A 16,203-nucleotide genomic window follows, 5' to 3' on the forward strand; every position below is an offset into this window, starting at 1 on the left:
GTCGTCTTGCTGAGGGGTCCCACTATGTCCATGGCCACCTTCTGGAAAGGTTCTTCTATGATGGGTAAAGGCCTCAATGCCGCTTTCCCCTTGTCCCGGGCCTTCCCCACCCTCTGGCAGGGGTCACAGGATTGGCAGTACTGTCGGACATGGGTAAAGACCCCAGGCCAGTAAAAGTTCTGTAGCAGCCTCTGCCTGGTGCGCCGGATTCCCTGGTGCCCTGCGAGAGGGATGTCATGAGCCAGGTACAACAGCTTGCGACGGAACTTCTGGGGAACCACCAGCTGCCTCCTGATCCCCCATGACTCTACTTCCCCTGGGGGAGCCCATTCTCGGTACAGGAACCCCTTCTCCCACAGGAACCTCTCCTTGCAACCTCTCCTCATGGTCTGTACCGCACTAAGGTCAGCCCGGTCCCGGTGCTTCCGCAAGGAGGGATCTTTCTGTAACTCGGCCTGGAACTCAGCAGCTGGGACAGGAATGGGGACTGGCTCTCTCTTGCTGGCTGGGTCTGAGGCCGCAGCCTCTCTGCACCGTGCCCCTGGGCGTTCCCCGTTCCCTGAGTTAGGGTCCTGCACCTCAGGTCGAGTACCTTCCCCGTTGTCGGGGAGCAGTGCCATTTGCCGACTCTGACTACGAGTCACGACCAGGGCACTCTGGGTGTTACTAGGCCAGTCCTCAAGGTCCCCTCCCATTAACACGTCAGTGGGCAAATATTGGTGTACCCCCACATCCTTGGGGCCCTCCTTGGCCCCCCATTTCAGGTGTACCCTTGCCACGGGTACCTTGAATGGGGTCCCGCCCACGCCCATCAGGGTCAGGTAGGTGTCGGGCACCATCCGATCTGAGGCCACCACCTCGGGCCGGGCCAGCGTCACCTCTGCGCCTGTGTCCCAGTACCCAGTGACCTTCCTCCCATCCACTTCCAGGGAAACAATGCACTCTTTCCGGAGGGGCAGCCCTGCGCCCACCCGGTAAACCAAAAACCCGGAGCCTGGAGCATCCACAGGTGGTATGTTGCCAACCCCCCTTTCCTGGGAATGTAGCCCCTCCTCCAATTGGGTTTTTACCCAGTCCACCCTCTGTGGGTTGGGTCTGCTTGGTCTGTCCCTGAGCTTGGGGCACTGGGCCCGTATGTGACCTCGTTGGCCACAGCGATAGCAGCCCATATCTCGTGGGTCCCCTTGAGTGGGTCGGAGGGACCTGCCGCTGGATGTTCCCCTTTTGGGGGGGTTCTCCATAGGCCCCCTTTGGGAGGTCCCAGGATGACTCTCTCTCTGCGTTGAGGCAGGCCTGCTCCTTCGAGACTCCTCCCTGCCATCCCCTGCCCGACTGTCCACAAATTGGTCAGCCAGCTGGCCTGCGTGCTGTGGGTTCTCCGGCTTCTGGTCCATCAACCACAGCCTCAGGTCGGACGGGCACTGCTCGTACAGGTGCTCCAGTATGAATAGGTCAAGCAGGTCCTCTTTAGTTTGGGCCCCAGCTGTCCACTTGCGGGCATACCCCTGCGCCCGGTTGACCAGTTGTAGGTATGTGACCTCACGGGTTTTACGCTGGCTCCTGAACTTTTTCCGGTACATCTCAGGAGTCAGCCCAAACTCGCGGAGCAGGGCCTGTTTGAACAGTTCGTAGTCCCCTGCCTCCGCCCCTTTCAGTCGGCTGTACACCTCCACGGCTGTGGAGTCCAGTAAGGGGGTGAGAACTGCGATCCTGTCTGCAGGGTCAACCCTGTGCAGCTCGCAGGCATTCTCAAAGGCCGTCAGGAAGGTATCTATGTCCTCCCCCTCCTTACGCCGGGGCAGCAAGTGCTTATCAAAGCTCTTTGTAGGCTTGGGCCCCGCCTCACTCACCGCAGCCGGGGCCTCACTGCTCCTCAGCCGGGCCAGGTCCAGCTCATGTTTACGCTGTTTCTCCTTCTCCTCCCGCTCATGTTTACGCTGGTTCTCCTCATGTTCACGCTGTTTCGCCTTCTCCTCCAGCTCTTGCCTCTTTAACTCGAGCTCCTCCCATTTCAGCTCCCTTTCATATTCCAGCCGCCTCCACTCCACGGATGCCGAGCGTTGCCGGGAGGATCCCCTGCTGGGGGGTGAGCTTCGCCGGGCGGATCCCCTGCTGGCCGGGGGTGTCACGGTGCCCTCGGTATACACTGGGCTCCTCCCCGCCCTTCCCCTACGCCTAGGAAGGGGGGGTCTCGGGAAGCCCTCGTCCGCCAGCTGACCGCTCCCAGCGGGGACAGACACTGGTGCCTGAGCTGCATCTGCTCGGCTGCTTCCCTCAGAGACAGGGCTCCGTTCATTCATGCGGTCTCCCTGCTCCAGCTGGGCAATCAGCTGGTCCTTGCTGAGCCTCCCCGGGCGCAACCCCCTCTGCTTGCACAGCTCCACCAGGTCACACTTGCGCCGCTTGGCATACATCTTCCTGCTGGCCACTCACAGGCCGGGGCGCTCGCCGCTCCCCACGGTTTCCAGGGGGACCCCTAGTGCACCAGCCCTTCGTGAGGTCACCACCTCTCTGCCAGGGTCGAGCTGCAGACTCCTCCACCCTTGGACCGCTTGCTGCAATCCCCCGGGGGACCCTGTTACTGCAAAGTCCTTCTCACTGGGCACACACTCCCAGGGGTTAATCACCCCTTCGTTTTACTGCTCCCCAGTCACTTACTGCAGGAAGCGCCGTCCACGGGGTGCAGTATATCCCGCCGCTGCCACCAGTTGTCACGGAGTGTGGGGAGTCCGGCCCTGCACCCCTCTTCCTGGGACCCACAGTGACTCTCAGCCAGCCAGTAAAACAGAAGGTTTATTGGACAACAGGAACACCGGTTACAGCAGAGCTTGCAGGCACAGTCAGGACCCCTCCACCGAGTCCTTCTGGGCTTTCAGGGTGCTTGGATCCTAGCTAGGATACCCTGAATTCCGCCCACACAGCCCCAAGCCCAAACTCAAACTGCTTCCCTCCTGCCACTCCCTTCCTTTGTCCCCTTCCCGGGCAAAGGTGTTGACCTTTCCCCTCCCTTACCTAGCTCAGGTTACAGGCTCTGGCATCGTCCATCCCCTAAAGTCCTCCCCTGCTCTCCCACTCCCCACACAGACAGTCCCTACTCCATCACACCCCCTCATTCTGCCTCCTCATGAGCCCCCCTACCTCTCCACATGCCACGTGCCCCCCATCTTACCCCCACCTGCCTTCCAGGAGAATATTACGGGTACGTCTACACTGAAAACAAACAGTGCGTTCTTAACTGGGGTTGAGGTAGCAGTGAGGACATGGCAAGTCTGCTTTAAACTTGGATTAGCAGCTTGAGTTAAAGCCTGTAGGGAAGCGTGGGGTTAAACTCGAGTTGCTAAGCCAGGTAAAAGTCAAGTTCCTGGTCTTCTCTATTTTAACCGAGTTAAGGACACACCTTCCCCCAGCCCCAGTGTACATGTGCCGTGCACTAGCTCGTTCCACCCACCCTCTTTCCCGCAATGGGAGAGGCAGCCCCTCATGGCTGAGATGAGGAACTGCAACTGTGCTGCACGCGTGAGGTTGCATCGGGGATCCAGAGATCCATAGCAGGGTCTGGGGCATGGAACCTGAGAGGTGTGACACTCAGCGGCTCCAGGAGAGGTCTCTGGGGGCATGGCCCCTTGCTTCTCCCCCGTCACATATCCCAGGAACAAACCCTCTGCTGTGCCCAGTTTCAAAAAGGCAGCTGGGTCTCCCTTTGCAATGCTAATGTAGTGCGGTGGAGAGTGACCTACTTTCTGGCTAGATCCAAATGCAGGATGGGTTTTAACTCTTCCATGCTTTTTTTCCCAATGCAAAGTCAGGAAAACACGGCCGGCCAAGCCTCTCTGCCAGCTTCCTTCAAGTTCATTGGGAAGAAAAGTCCCCTTAGCTGTTTTGCAGGCTCTGGCTATTAGTCCTGTCTTACCTAGTGTCAAACAAGGCAAGATCACAAGACATATGATTGAACCAACATGTGCCCCTGCTCCTGGGGAGCAGCCCTGTCCCTTGGCTCTCTGCACACCCTGCAAAAGCTGGATTTGAAAATAGTCTGTCTCAGGATTCTTCTGGCTCTCATCATAAAAATGGGAGGGTCTGTGGGGGTCCCCCTCAAGGGGCAAAATCTATTCCAGAAATCATGCTCAGGAGATTGGCTTTCAGTAGCTTCTTTGGGGATTTTGAAGCCTGATGTCACTCCATTGTGACTAGGGTGACCAGACAGCAAGTATGAAAAATCAGGACAGGGGGTGGGGGTAATAGGAGCCTATATAAGAAAAGATCCAAAAATTGGGACTGTCCCTATAAAATCGGGACATCTGGTCACCCTAATTGTGACTCTTCCTTTTGTGGGGCAGTTGTTGTGGCTTATTTTAGGAGTGTGCCAGACACCAGCTTGGGATTTTCATGGAGTACCCAGGTCAGATGAGCTCAGTTAATTCCTAAAGATCAATCCATAGGGATTGATGTATTCCATGGGTGACTTTCTGCCCTGCTTCTGTGCCTCCATGAATGTGTCTCTGCATTTTATTTGCTGATGCAGATTAATGATGGAATGAGGAGAGATGTTTACATTATATATCGAGGCCAAGTATCTTTGTACTGAAGCCTGGTGTTTAATATATATAATCAGGGCTTAAGAAACCCACCCAGGACGTGTAGGAACTTGGAGCGAGTGGGGTGACTGGGGTCAGGGAGCAGAACAGCTCCTTCCCCTGAATGCTTCTGTTTCCCCTTGTCACTTTGCTTCTCTGGGCCTCTTTCTCTCCATCCTTTGTCTATTTAATTTGTAAGTTTAGAGCGGGGACTGTCTTGCTGACCTCGTTTGGGGCATCGAGGTGCTAGTGTCATGCAAATAAGAAATACCAATAAAGAGTGCTAGCTGTTATCTACCTTTAAATTGCACTGGGGTAGCTTTGGGGGTAGAGTGGGTTTTGGGGGGCTGGCTGCAGAGCTATTTTTTCATGTGGACTAGCAGGCTTAGTCGTGAAGCTCATAAGTGTTGGGGAGTTGTTGCACACTTTGTATGTAACATTGTAATTCCATGTTGGTGGGGGCAAATTGTTGTCCTGCTTGGCAGTGGCTGTGAACTAGCATTGCCATGGATAGGGGTTAAATAAAATTAGAGCTAAGGCTCCTTGGGCAGGCAGATGAAGGAATGGCTAGAAAAGCACTGTGCAGAGGTCTGGTTGGATGATTGGATTCCTTTGTGTCAGCCGTCCAACAAAGAGCAGGCAAGCCGGGTGCTTGCATGTATGTCAGAGGATTACTAAGGTTGATGGTTAGGGAAGTCTCTAATATGGAGTCTTCTAACCCACAGATGAAACTGGCGGTGCTATAAATTATACAGCAGTGATTAGCATTCCTAATCTATTTGTCTGCCCGAATTTGGTGTCAGCTGCTTGCCTTCAGCAGCCAAGATAAAGCTCACACCCCACGAAATCAGATTGACTAGAAGAGGGCATCTTTCCAGATGGTGCAGTCAGTGCTCTCCTGGAAATCTGTGATATAGCTGGGAGAACAAGAATGTAAGGAAGAGAGAGAGAGACAGACAGCAATGCCATAGTGGTCTTTTGAGTTTGGAGGCAAGCCAGCCTTGTAGACATGAGCAAAACCACTGCCAGCATCCTAACATCCAGTTCAAGAACTCATTCACTAGCCTTTCACTGCTACTGACCTGCCTTCGGCTCTGTTCTTAGGTCACAAGTGGGGGAAAAATAGTTTGATCTCATCCAATATCCTGTTAGTCCACATCCACCAGGTTACCCACCAGGATTTGGTGACAGAAGTGGTGTATGTCTCAGCAGTCTCTTCTCAAGTAAGGTCCAAGTGTGGGATAACAGGAGTTACATATATTTGTATCTACATGTACTGTGACTGGGTGATGAAATCTTGCTCTTGGGAACATCACTGGATCGCTGCAGGGATCAGGATGGCAAGCATTGCTACACCCCTGGGGGAGTCACATTGCATGTTGTCACGTTTCAGGGGGTAGCCATGTTAGTCTGTATCCACAAGAACAACAAGGAGTCCAGTGGCACCTTAAAGACTAACAGATTTATTTGGGCATAAGCTTTCATGGGTAAAAACCCCACTTCTTCATATGCATGGAGTGAAAATTACAGATGCAGGCATAAATATATTGACACATGAAGAGAAGGGAGTTACCTCGCAAGTGGAGAACCAGTGTTGACAGGGCCAATTCAATCAGGGTGGATGTGGTCCACTCCCAGTAACTGATGAGGAGGTGTCAATTCCAGGAGAGGGAAAGTTGTTTTTGTACTGATCCAGCCACTCCCAGTCCCTGTTCAAGCCCAAATTAATGGTGTTAAATTTGCAAATGAATTTTAGTTCTGCAGTTTCTCTTTGAAGTCTGTTTCTGAAGTTTTTTTGCATGTTGGTTCAGCTGCATTTTGGAAGACTTTGGTCTTCCTCTGAAGCATCAGGAATACCCTACTACTGGAAACAGGATAAATGGTTTGATGGACTAGAATGGCAGTTTCGATGTTTCTAAGTTTGGAGAGGCAGGAATTGTTCCAGGTCAGCACCGAGGTGCAGTAGCAAGGCTGTGGACCTGACTTTATCCCATTGTCATACAGCAGAAGTAACTCCATTGAAGACAATGGGATTACACTCATGTAATAGTGCATGATGTGAGATGAGACTCAAACCTTGTGTGTAGTAACCTTGCATAGCACCTGGCCATATGTTAGGCCTAGGTCAAAGTGAGTAGTATGAATTCTTCATTTTCACAAGCATCAGATTCTCATAGACTTTTAGAATGCCCTAAAAGGCGTCTTTGCCAGGTAGAATCGGTAGGTATCGCACACTCACACAAATGGACTGGCTAGTGCATAGGCGCATACATGCCCTTCCTCTTGATATTTCCCATTGAGTGCTGCTGGTTCTGTTGAAACACGGAATAGCGCAGTGCTTTGACCCTTGGCCTGCTAAGCCTAGGGTTGTGAGTTCAATCCTTGAGGGGGCCATTTAGGGATCGGGGGAGTAACCACGCACTTTCAGGGACAGTACTTGGTCCTGCTAGTGAAGGCAGGGGACTGGCTGGACTCAATGACCTTTTCAAGGTCTCTTCCAGCTCTATGAGATAGGTGTATCTCCATAAATAAATAAATATATATAAACCAGAAAGCAAGTGACAGTTGCTTGGTCTTGTTCGAAATAGGGCAGATTCCCCTGAAAAGTTCAGATGCAGCACATGAACAGTTTAGGAGTCTGCTGCCACGGGGCTGAGCTTAGAATGATTTATGGTATGGGGTAGACACTGGAGCTGGTCTGTGTTTCTGAATAAAGGTCTCTAATTCCAAACTCTGCCATTTGTGGGGCTAGACTGTTGATCACACTCAAATTCAGCCAGCTGCTGGTATTCACAAACCCTGAAAGTCTCATCAACTTGTACCAGAAAGATGCTACTCACTATGCTTTTGTTCTAGGGTGACCAGATGTCCCAATTTTATAGGGACAGCCCCGATATTCAGGGCTTTTTCTTATATAGGCGCCTATTACACTCCATCCCCTTCCCGATTTTTCACATTTGCTATCTGGTCACCCTATTTTGTTGAAATGTTTCAGTTGTCCAATCAGGGAGCGAAAGCAGTGCCATGTGATGAGAGCTGGTGGAAAATTGTAAATAGTTTCCATGAAAAGGTTAGGAAAAGAACAAAAATATTTTTTTTCCCTACAACTTTTGCTGATTTTTTTTTAATAGGGTTTGATGAAAAACCTCAAACCAGTTTGCAAAAATTGATTATATATTTTTGGCAGGGTGGAGGAGAGCTTCCTAGAAAAATTGGAAAATGTTGCGAGAAACGTTCTCATGTTAAAAACAGGCTGTTTTTTTCATTTAAAAATTGGTTTTGGAATGAAAAGATTTCAACCAGTCCTACTTGTGACCAGTAATACCTTTATGCTCAGCTGTGTACCAACATACAATAAATGACAGTGCCTACTTTAGAGCTTGCAGTCTAAATGGAGAAGAGAAGACATAACTGGTGGATGAAACAAGCAAGCAGGTCAGGATAAGGGACAGAAGGTGACAAAAATAATTGACTAATGATGCACATAGCCCATCAGGAGCAGTAAGCACAATTTACCATCTGCCTAGCTGCTGTAAGGTTTCAGTGTCCTGTATGTATGTGGAATTCAGAGGTGAGTTCCAGGGAGGCTCAGGGTGGTGACTTTACAGATATGCACGAGACAGCTTTTCCAAGCAGAAGGGGCAGCATGGGAGAAAACGTGAAGGTGCTTGGGGTAGAAGCACCGAGTGAGTCTGGTGTTGAAGCACGAATAGATACAATGAATAGTTCAGAGTCTGGAAATTCGTTATCTAAGCTAGTCCGCCAGTTCTTGTGAAGAACGAATACAACTGACAGCAGTCAGGCATGGCTTGCAAATGAGTCATAGACCAACAAAGTGGCCTGTTTGTGCCAAACACATACTATTCAACCAGCTGTAGCAGAGGAATTGTGGAAGTCGGTGATATTGCAATGATTTCAGTCTCAAAGCAGGAGATGGAGGTCTCTGGGTCTTAGATGACTTGGTATGGGTCTAGAAAATCTGGTCCAAAACTTGGTTTTGCTACTGTTTTGTTATAAGGTCTTGGGCAAGTCGCTATATTCCATTGTCCTATACATAATATGGGGATAATACCCATACCTATCTTTGAAAAGAGATCTGAGACCAAGAAGAAAATGCCGCATGGAGATTATTGGTATTTATTAGGACAGGTGTCGCCACATGGGGCTATTGCACATAATCTTAAAAGTTATTTTTCTTATTGTGTGAGCAACGTACAGTCTTTGAAAAACTGCTGTCTTCTTGATTGGGTTTGTGATGGAGTTTCTTCTGAGGGAAGCTGTTGCAAGCATCAAGAGAGCTGACTCTGCCTTTATCTCTCTACTTCGAGTCAATTCTGGAGCCAAAGGTGCTCCCTGGGAACTGCATACTGGTATTGGGCTGCAGTCACTGAAAGAGTGGTTTTCCTACACACCATTTGGGCTCACCTCTGTTCTAGGAGTGGTGTATATAGCATAAATAAACCAGTTATGTTAAAAACAAAAAACAAAAAACCCAGCATCTATGCCACTGATTTCTCCTCTAATGGGAAACTGAGCTGAAAGGCCCTGACATCTGACAGCGCTCAGAAGAGGGGCAATGCTGTGGTTATTTTTCCATCTCAGTGGTTTCAGCTGCCGTTTGACATGACCCTCCCGCCCCTCCACACACACACACTTCTAGACTGAGGCTGCTGAATTTCTCACAACTCTAGTTACAATTCTCATGTGGCAATCTCTCCCTGGTCCCCTCCATTGCAACTTATCTCATTATCAACGGCACCCGGGGTTTAGGCTGAAAAAAACATGCCAAATCATCTGCAGTCTGGTGTTCCTCTAACCCTGAGCTTCAATGATTATTCTCTGCTGAAGCAGGACCCACGGTGTCATTTAAGCAGAGGCATTCACAGAAAGCTTATCTAGGATCATTATTCTTGGCACTTAACTCAGAAAGTCTCCCCGTGTTTAATTCCCTCATTCCTCTCCTCCATCCACCTATGGAGAGAGAGCAGAAAGCCTTTCTCATCCAGTCCTCACGGGATCATATGGAAAAGATGAACTAAATCTGCTAAAAGGCTGTAAAGCCAGGATGAACGTAAGATAGCAGCAGCTCTGAAGAAGAGGGTTAGCTTTTTCTAACCCTCCTCGCCTCAGGCTTTACAGATCCAGAGGCTCAGTTCGAATACATTTTCTGGTCTTTTCTTGAGACTGTCTTTGATCAGCGTTTCAATAAGAAGATTCACGATCATGTCTCCATGAAATCCCTGGCATCGGGTGACAATGTGTCTCTCGCTGTACTAGTGCAGTAAAAATAGTGAGTCCCCCAGAAATGAAAACAGACAATTATTTATCCTGAGTTTTTCCTTTTTCCCCTTGGCATCATTTTATAACCAGAGGAATAAGCTTTTTTACATATTATCCCAGGGACCATTGGAACAGAAGATGTCACGTATTTCTCATAAATGGGCCTTGGCCTCTGAGGACAGAAATTGGCCAGAGAGCACTTTAATGGAGGGAGGTAAGATGTGAAGTTTAGTTTAGCCAAGCGATGGTAAAACGGGATAACAGAGTGCAATGCTGTTGGGCAGTGGGGGAATAAAGCACTATGTTTTCACCTTTGGACACCTTTGTTACAAGTCTACATTGGCTCATGAGAAAAGAGTTTTTGGTCTCAGCCTGCTCACACAATACACGATTAGACAGCGGAACTCACTGCAACAAGATGCTATTGCAGTCAAGAGTGTAGCAGGATTTTTGAAGAGCATTAGACATTTATATGGATAATAAGACTATCCAGGATTCAATAGGAAATATTTTAGAAATAAAGTAGTTTTGGAAGGAATGCAGATCTCGTGCTCAGGGCATAAGTCAACCTGTGGCTAATGAGGTTGGGAGGGAGGAACCTTTCCTGGGGGAAGGTTGTCCCATCACTGCCTACTGCATGGGTCTGTCGCATGTTCCTCTGAAGCAGCTGGGGTGCTGGCAGGCCACTGTTGGAGACAGGGTATTGGATTAGATGGACTGATATAATTGCGGATCCTAAGGATTTTTCTTGACTTGAGCAGTTCTTGATCTACTCGGGTAGTTCCAAAACGCTCCAATATTCTGCAGGAGTCGCAGTGAGGGGGAACGTGCAGGCCAGCACACAGCTATGGGGTTAAATCTGTTGCCACACATGCCTCACAATAAAACAAGGTTTTTCTAGGAAGACTTTGTGCTGTAGCTCCGTTGTCAGTCTCTAATCATCACACTTGAGTAAAAGTCCCTTCCTGACACAACTGCTCAGCTTTCAGTCTCTTGTGCTTTCATCATCCCACTGCTTGCCCAGTCCTCCACAGAGTCCTCCAGCAGGGAAGTCAAGACCTACTATTTCTAAAGTAAAAAACAAGCCGAAACCACCCACCCCAAACCTACAAATCATCAAGATGTCCTTATAACTCATCAAGGAGCATGAAAAGGTACAGCCCCATTTTTTTCCCTTGTTGCTAAGTCACCTCTTAAAAACTTCTTTCCCTCTATTTTTATTCACTGTCAATTTCCTCCTCCAGCTCCAGCTCTCCAGTTACTGGCTCTTTGTTCTCACTTGTTACACGTGCAGACAGGAAAGCTTCCGCAGGATTTTCAAGTCAGGCTTGTCATCTTGGCTCGTTTGATCTCTCCCTTTCTCCCCTATTTTTAATAATCCTTCTTGCTCCAGCACAGCCCACAAAGGGTTCTGAGGGTTTACAGCTTGAGTTCAGGGAATGGGGTGTGGGGGGAGAAAGAAAGACAGCCCTTATGTGAATTTTATGAAGTTAGCAGAAGCCTTCAGTTAATTACATCCTTCCCTTCACTGGGGATTGGTATCATTCTCCATGTAGAACTGCAAAACAGCACAGTGGCAGAGCTGTATATTGTCATGCAATGATGTGGGAGAAATGGCATTAGTGCAGAATATTTGGAGAAGTGCCTTACAGGAATTGTATGGTCACACACTGGGGTAGGGCAAACGGTTATTAACAACACAGGGTAGGCGAGTGGCAGAGATCCTTGATTAAAGAGGGTGCAGGGAGCGGGGGTAGCCACAAAGCAGGGAGATTTTATTCACTTCAAACCTTTTAAGAACACGGCGGGGGAGTGAAGAGGCGCCTCTGAGCAGCGAGACAGCCGGCGCTGTCACTGGGGCACTCACTGGTGCCGCGGTACTAATCGGCTCTCTCCTGGGTTCGCTCCCAGTCTCTCTCCAACAAGTTTGAAAGCAAACTGTGAGAGCACAAGGGCTGCTCTTCTCAGCCTGTAGCAGACAGGAAAGGGGCTGGGTCAGGACACCGTGAAAGCCACTGGAGGCCGTGTGCACCTTCGCAGGCGCAGCCAAGGCAGATGGTTAAGGTGTGAAGTGTATGGCGCTGCCATGCTGCAAAGGGTTGATGCATGAGCACTGGCACAGTGGGGGAAAGGGGAGTGGGGTGACCAGATGTCCCGATTTTATAGGGGCCATCCCGATTTTTGGGTCTTTTTCATATATAGGATCCTATTGCCCCCCACCCCCTGTCCTGATTTTTCACATTTGCTGTCTGGTCACCCTAGAGGGGAGGAAGGAGAATGGCAGTGTGAACAGGAAAGCTTCAAATTCGATGCCTCTGAATGTGGTAGCTATTGGCTTAAACCAGGGGTAGGCAACCTATGGCACACGTGCCAAAGGCAGCACCCGAGCTGATTTTCAGTGGCACTCACACTGCCTGGGTCCTGGCCACTGGTCCGGGTGGCTCTGCATTTTAATTTCATTTTAAATGAATCTTCTTAAACATTTTTAAAACCTTATTTACTTTACATACAACAATAGTTTAGTTATGTATTATAGACTTATAGAAAGAGACCTTCTAAAAACGTTAAAATGTATGACTGGCACACGAAACCTTAAATCAGAGGGAATAAATGAAGACTCGGCACAGCACTTCTGAAAGGGTGCCGACCGCTGGTTTAAATTACACCGCTACCTTGATATAACACCACCCGATATAACATGAATTTGGATATAACTCAGTAAAGCAGTGCTCTATGGGCTGGGGCTGTGCACTCCAGCGGATCAAAGCAAGTTCAATATAACGCGGTTTCACCTATAATGCGGTAAGATTTTTTTGGCTCCCAAGGACAGCATTCTATCGAGGTAGAGGTGTATGTTCAGTAGCTTGGGCTCGGATGACAGTCACTCACAATGTGTTCTCTGGTTGCTCCAGTTCGTTGGGAAGATGTAGTGCTAATCACAGTGGCTAGAGACAGCTGTAACGTGGGTTGGTGCCCTCACTCCCTTCGTTCAGCCCCTGCTATGCCTGGATGGGGCTCTCACCCTGCTTTGCCCAGGGACTTAGATCCTGACTTTAGCACCTCCTGCTCCTCGAGTCCTGGGTTCCCCAATGTATTGCATGCTGGGGCTACGCTGAAAACTTCTGCAGGCATCGCTTTGTCTAGCAGGGGTGTGATGTTGCTGACATACTTCTGCCAACAAAAGCCCCACTGTAGGCAGTTACGCAGCAGAAAAGTCCTTGTGTTGGTTTAGCTTATTTCATTGGGGAACTTGTATGAGCTATACAAGTAAAAAGCACTCTTTTGCCTGTATCAGCTGCATCTACACTAGGAGGGTTTGCTGATCTACCCACACCAGCAAATCCTTTCTGGTGTAGACAAGGCCCCGTCCTGGTCTTCCAGACCCTTGATTATTCCTGTCCCAGACTTCTGTATGGCTTTCCCCTGACCTGAAGCATCCACTATGCTATTACAACCACTGGAATCTCTCACAGCTGCGGTGATACATCTTAATGCTATTTGTGACAACGTCTGCTAGCCAAGTCCTTTGGACAGAGTGTAAATTGCGCTGCATTGCTTAGCGGGTTTGTGACCTGGGCACGTGTCTGGGGATGTACTAAAATGAGCCTCAGTTTCAGCAGAATCATAGATGAGGGGTGATGGAAATAACATCCTGGGCTGTCTCATCAGTGCTTTGGTTGCATAGGAACCTCTCCTGCTTGAGCCTAGCTTTGAGTCCCTTTAATAGTAGATCAGTAAGCAGAGAGTTGTACTGTCAAGAATTTCCCGCCCCTTAATTGCTTTCCTAAGACAGGATTTGAATCCAGCTCTCCAGTGGCAAAGGGCAGTGCACGAACACATCTGCATGATGTTGGGCCAGGCTGCTTTACTGACCTCTGTGCACGGGGATATTTTTTCCGTCTGGGAAGGGGACAATGACAGACGTGATGGTTGCATGGGCAGGAAGCAAGAATGGCTAAAAATGGTTGGGTCTGTGTAACATTGGCTCTTGCAGACTCCATTGGCCGGGCTAGTTCATCCGCACCTTCCTTTTGTTCCCTCTGTTAAAGTAGCCTCACAACAATCCTATAAAAAATTAACAGATGTTGCTTACAATGACTTTAAAGGGAGTGATCAAGAGGGAGTTGGTGAGGTGCTTTCCCCTTCTGAGCTGTTTTCTGCAGTGGACATGTGTTACAGAGGATCTTCCTTCCCCAGATCTTAACATTTTCGTTGTTGAAACACCAAAGGAAGAGCTGCAATAATTGCTGTTGTCATTGAGGGGGCATTGAGTGTCTAAGTTGGCTGGCAACCAGGAGTTCCAATTGTCTTGCTCAGAGAAGATGGCATTCCTGATACCTTTTGGATCCTATGCCCTCTTTTCTTCCCTTGGTGCTGGAGTGAAATGTGGTGCACTCCGGATAGCCTGAAACTGTGATGCCTTTTCGTTGTCTGTGGATGATGCCCTTCTAGTGTCTATGAACTGTCTGCCTGCCAAGATGGCAACCATTTTGTTCTCAGAGTTATTGCAGACTGTAGATGCCCAAACCATGCTCTCTCAGGGAGACTTTTTTTTCTTGTTGATTTCCTTTTTCTAAAGTAGAACCAAACTTACATTTACACACACACAGAGTAAACCCAACAGGAACTGCTTTAGTTCAAAGAAATCATCAGCATTATGGAGTCTTTAATAAAGCGTCTCACACTATAGCCTTGTTAGGGGATAATTTATGATGTGACAGAGGGATGTGTTCCCCTATCATCTGACTGGAAATGGAAGAAGGAGCCATCTTTCTTTACGTGGAGTCTGGTCAACTTCCCCATTCCCCCATAAGACCTTGGGTAGGGAAAAAGGGGGAAAATGAAATTTTCTTGGACTATTTTCTCCCCTCCCTGAATTTTGAAATTGAATTGAAATTTCAGAATTTGAAAAATTTCAACCAACTCTGTAGTTGTTTCCATCTGGAGTTGATGCAGTAGGTAGAGATGGAGACCATCAGCTGAAGATGTAATTGACCTGCAGATTTCTGGACACTGGGGGCCAGTTTTCAAAAGAGCCCTATTAGATGCACATTTCATACTAGGTGCACGATAGGAGCTGAGCTCTTGAAAATATGACCCCAACTGTGAGGCCTGAGCAAATTTCAAAATGTCATCAACATTCTGAATTTGGAGGGTTTTTTTTGGTGGGATGGGGAATGGGTGAGAAAAGTTAGAATTTTTTTTCTTAATTCCTCTAGCTTCTTGATTTTTGGACCAATTATAGAGGTGGCTGAAATTTTTCTTACTTGGAAATTTTCAAAATTCAAGGTTGTATGTGAATTCCTCACCATACCCAGGATCTTGTGGGGGTGACTCAGCAATCTCCTAAAGAGCAAGGCAGGTGACTCCAGAAGGCTAAGTTAATAATTTTGAACTCAATGTAACTGAAGGGGGTAAAATTGTTCAAGATTAAATGGAAAACATCAAAATCAGGTAAAACAGAAAGTAAAAACCATTAAAAAAAAAGTGAAGCTTGCGTTATGTAAATGCACTGGTATTTGTGTGTCTGTGTCCACGGGGCACTCCTCTCTACTGGATGGAATCAGAACTGCTCAACTGTGTGTCATAGCTTCTATATTGCAGAGAGCTAATGGAGATTTTCCTTCAGCTTGAGTAGTAGGGATATGTGACTCAGGAGCAGGCAGATATGCATTGTATGTTTATGTTTCTGCTGGCTACTGAATGCAGTGTAATGACTACCATAAAGTCCTAGGTGGCCTGAATTTGTTATCATGCTTCATTTATTTGTATTTTGGAAAACTCACATTTAATTCAGTTTCTCTCTCTTTCTCACCTTTCCCCACACCTGCCCCTATTTGTGTCTTAAATCAGGATTCTAGCTACCGCTGGGGCTGATTTTGACCTACGAACCCTGCGAGCCGTTCGAGTATTGAGACCTTTGAAGTTGGTGTCAGGAATCCCAAGTAAGTATAACGAGAACCATTACAACATCATTGTCGTTGTCAGCAAGGCCCCCTGGCCTTTGGGGTCTGTGTCCTCTGGACTATATAATCTTCCCCCTGCTTCCTGTCGCACTGGGGTGCCCTGGTTTTCCATGCCTGGGACCTGATTTTCCATTGCTCTGTGTCGTGTGTCAGCATTTACACCTACGCAAAGGGAGTGCAAAATGCTACCATATGAGGCCCCAGGACTGGAACTTCACAGATTTGGTGCTTGAGACGTCTTCACTCTGGGGCTTGATCTGTACTCCAAGCACTGCCACGTGTACTTGATCTGTACTCCAAGCATTGCCAACCTACTGGCACCCCAGTGCAAGAATTCCAAGAGAGATCTTTAGCTGGAGCCCAGGCAGTTAACACCAGGCCCG

At 48.5% G+C, this 16,203-nt stretch overlaps 1 protein-coding gene across 16 annotated transcripts in view; it reads left to right on the top strand.

Moving 5' to 3' along the window:
- The window catches only part of CACNA1B (calcium voltage-gated channel subunit alpha1 B), a 507,473-nt gene that overhangs the window by 183,371 nt on the left and 307,899 nt on the right, over positions 1-16,203 (top strand). For all 16 annotated transcript variants that reach the window (XM_030535592.1, XM_030535597.1, XM_030535598.1 and 13 more), the window contains exon 4: positions 15,708-15,799. In XM_030535592.1, coding sequence (XP_030391452.1) covers positions 15,708-15,799 — 92 coding nt within the window. The remainder of the gene's footprint in view (positions 1-15,707; positions 15,800-16,203) is intronic.

The sequence above is a fragment of the Gopherus evgoodei genome, chromosome 16 (assembly GCF_007399415.2).
Source record: "Gopherus evgoodei ecotype Sinaloan lineage chromosome 16, rGopEvg1_v1.p, whole genome shotgun sequence".
Taxonomy (NCBI): Eukaryota; Metazoa; Chordata; order Testudines; family Testudinidae; genus Gopherus; species Gopherus evgoodei.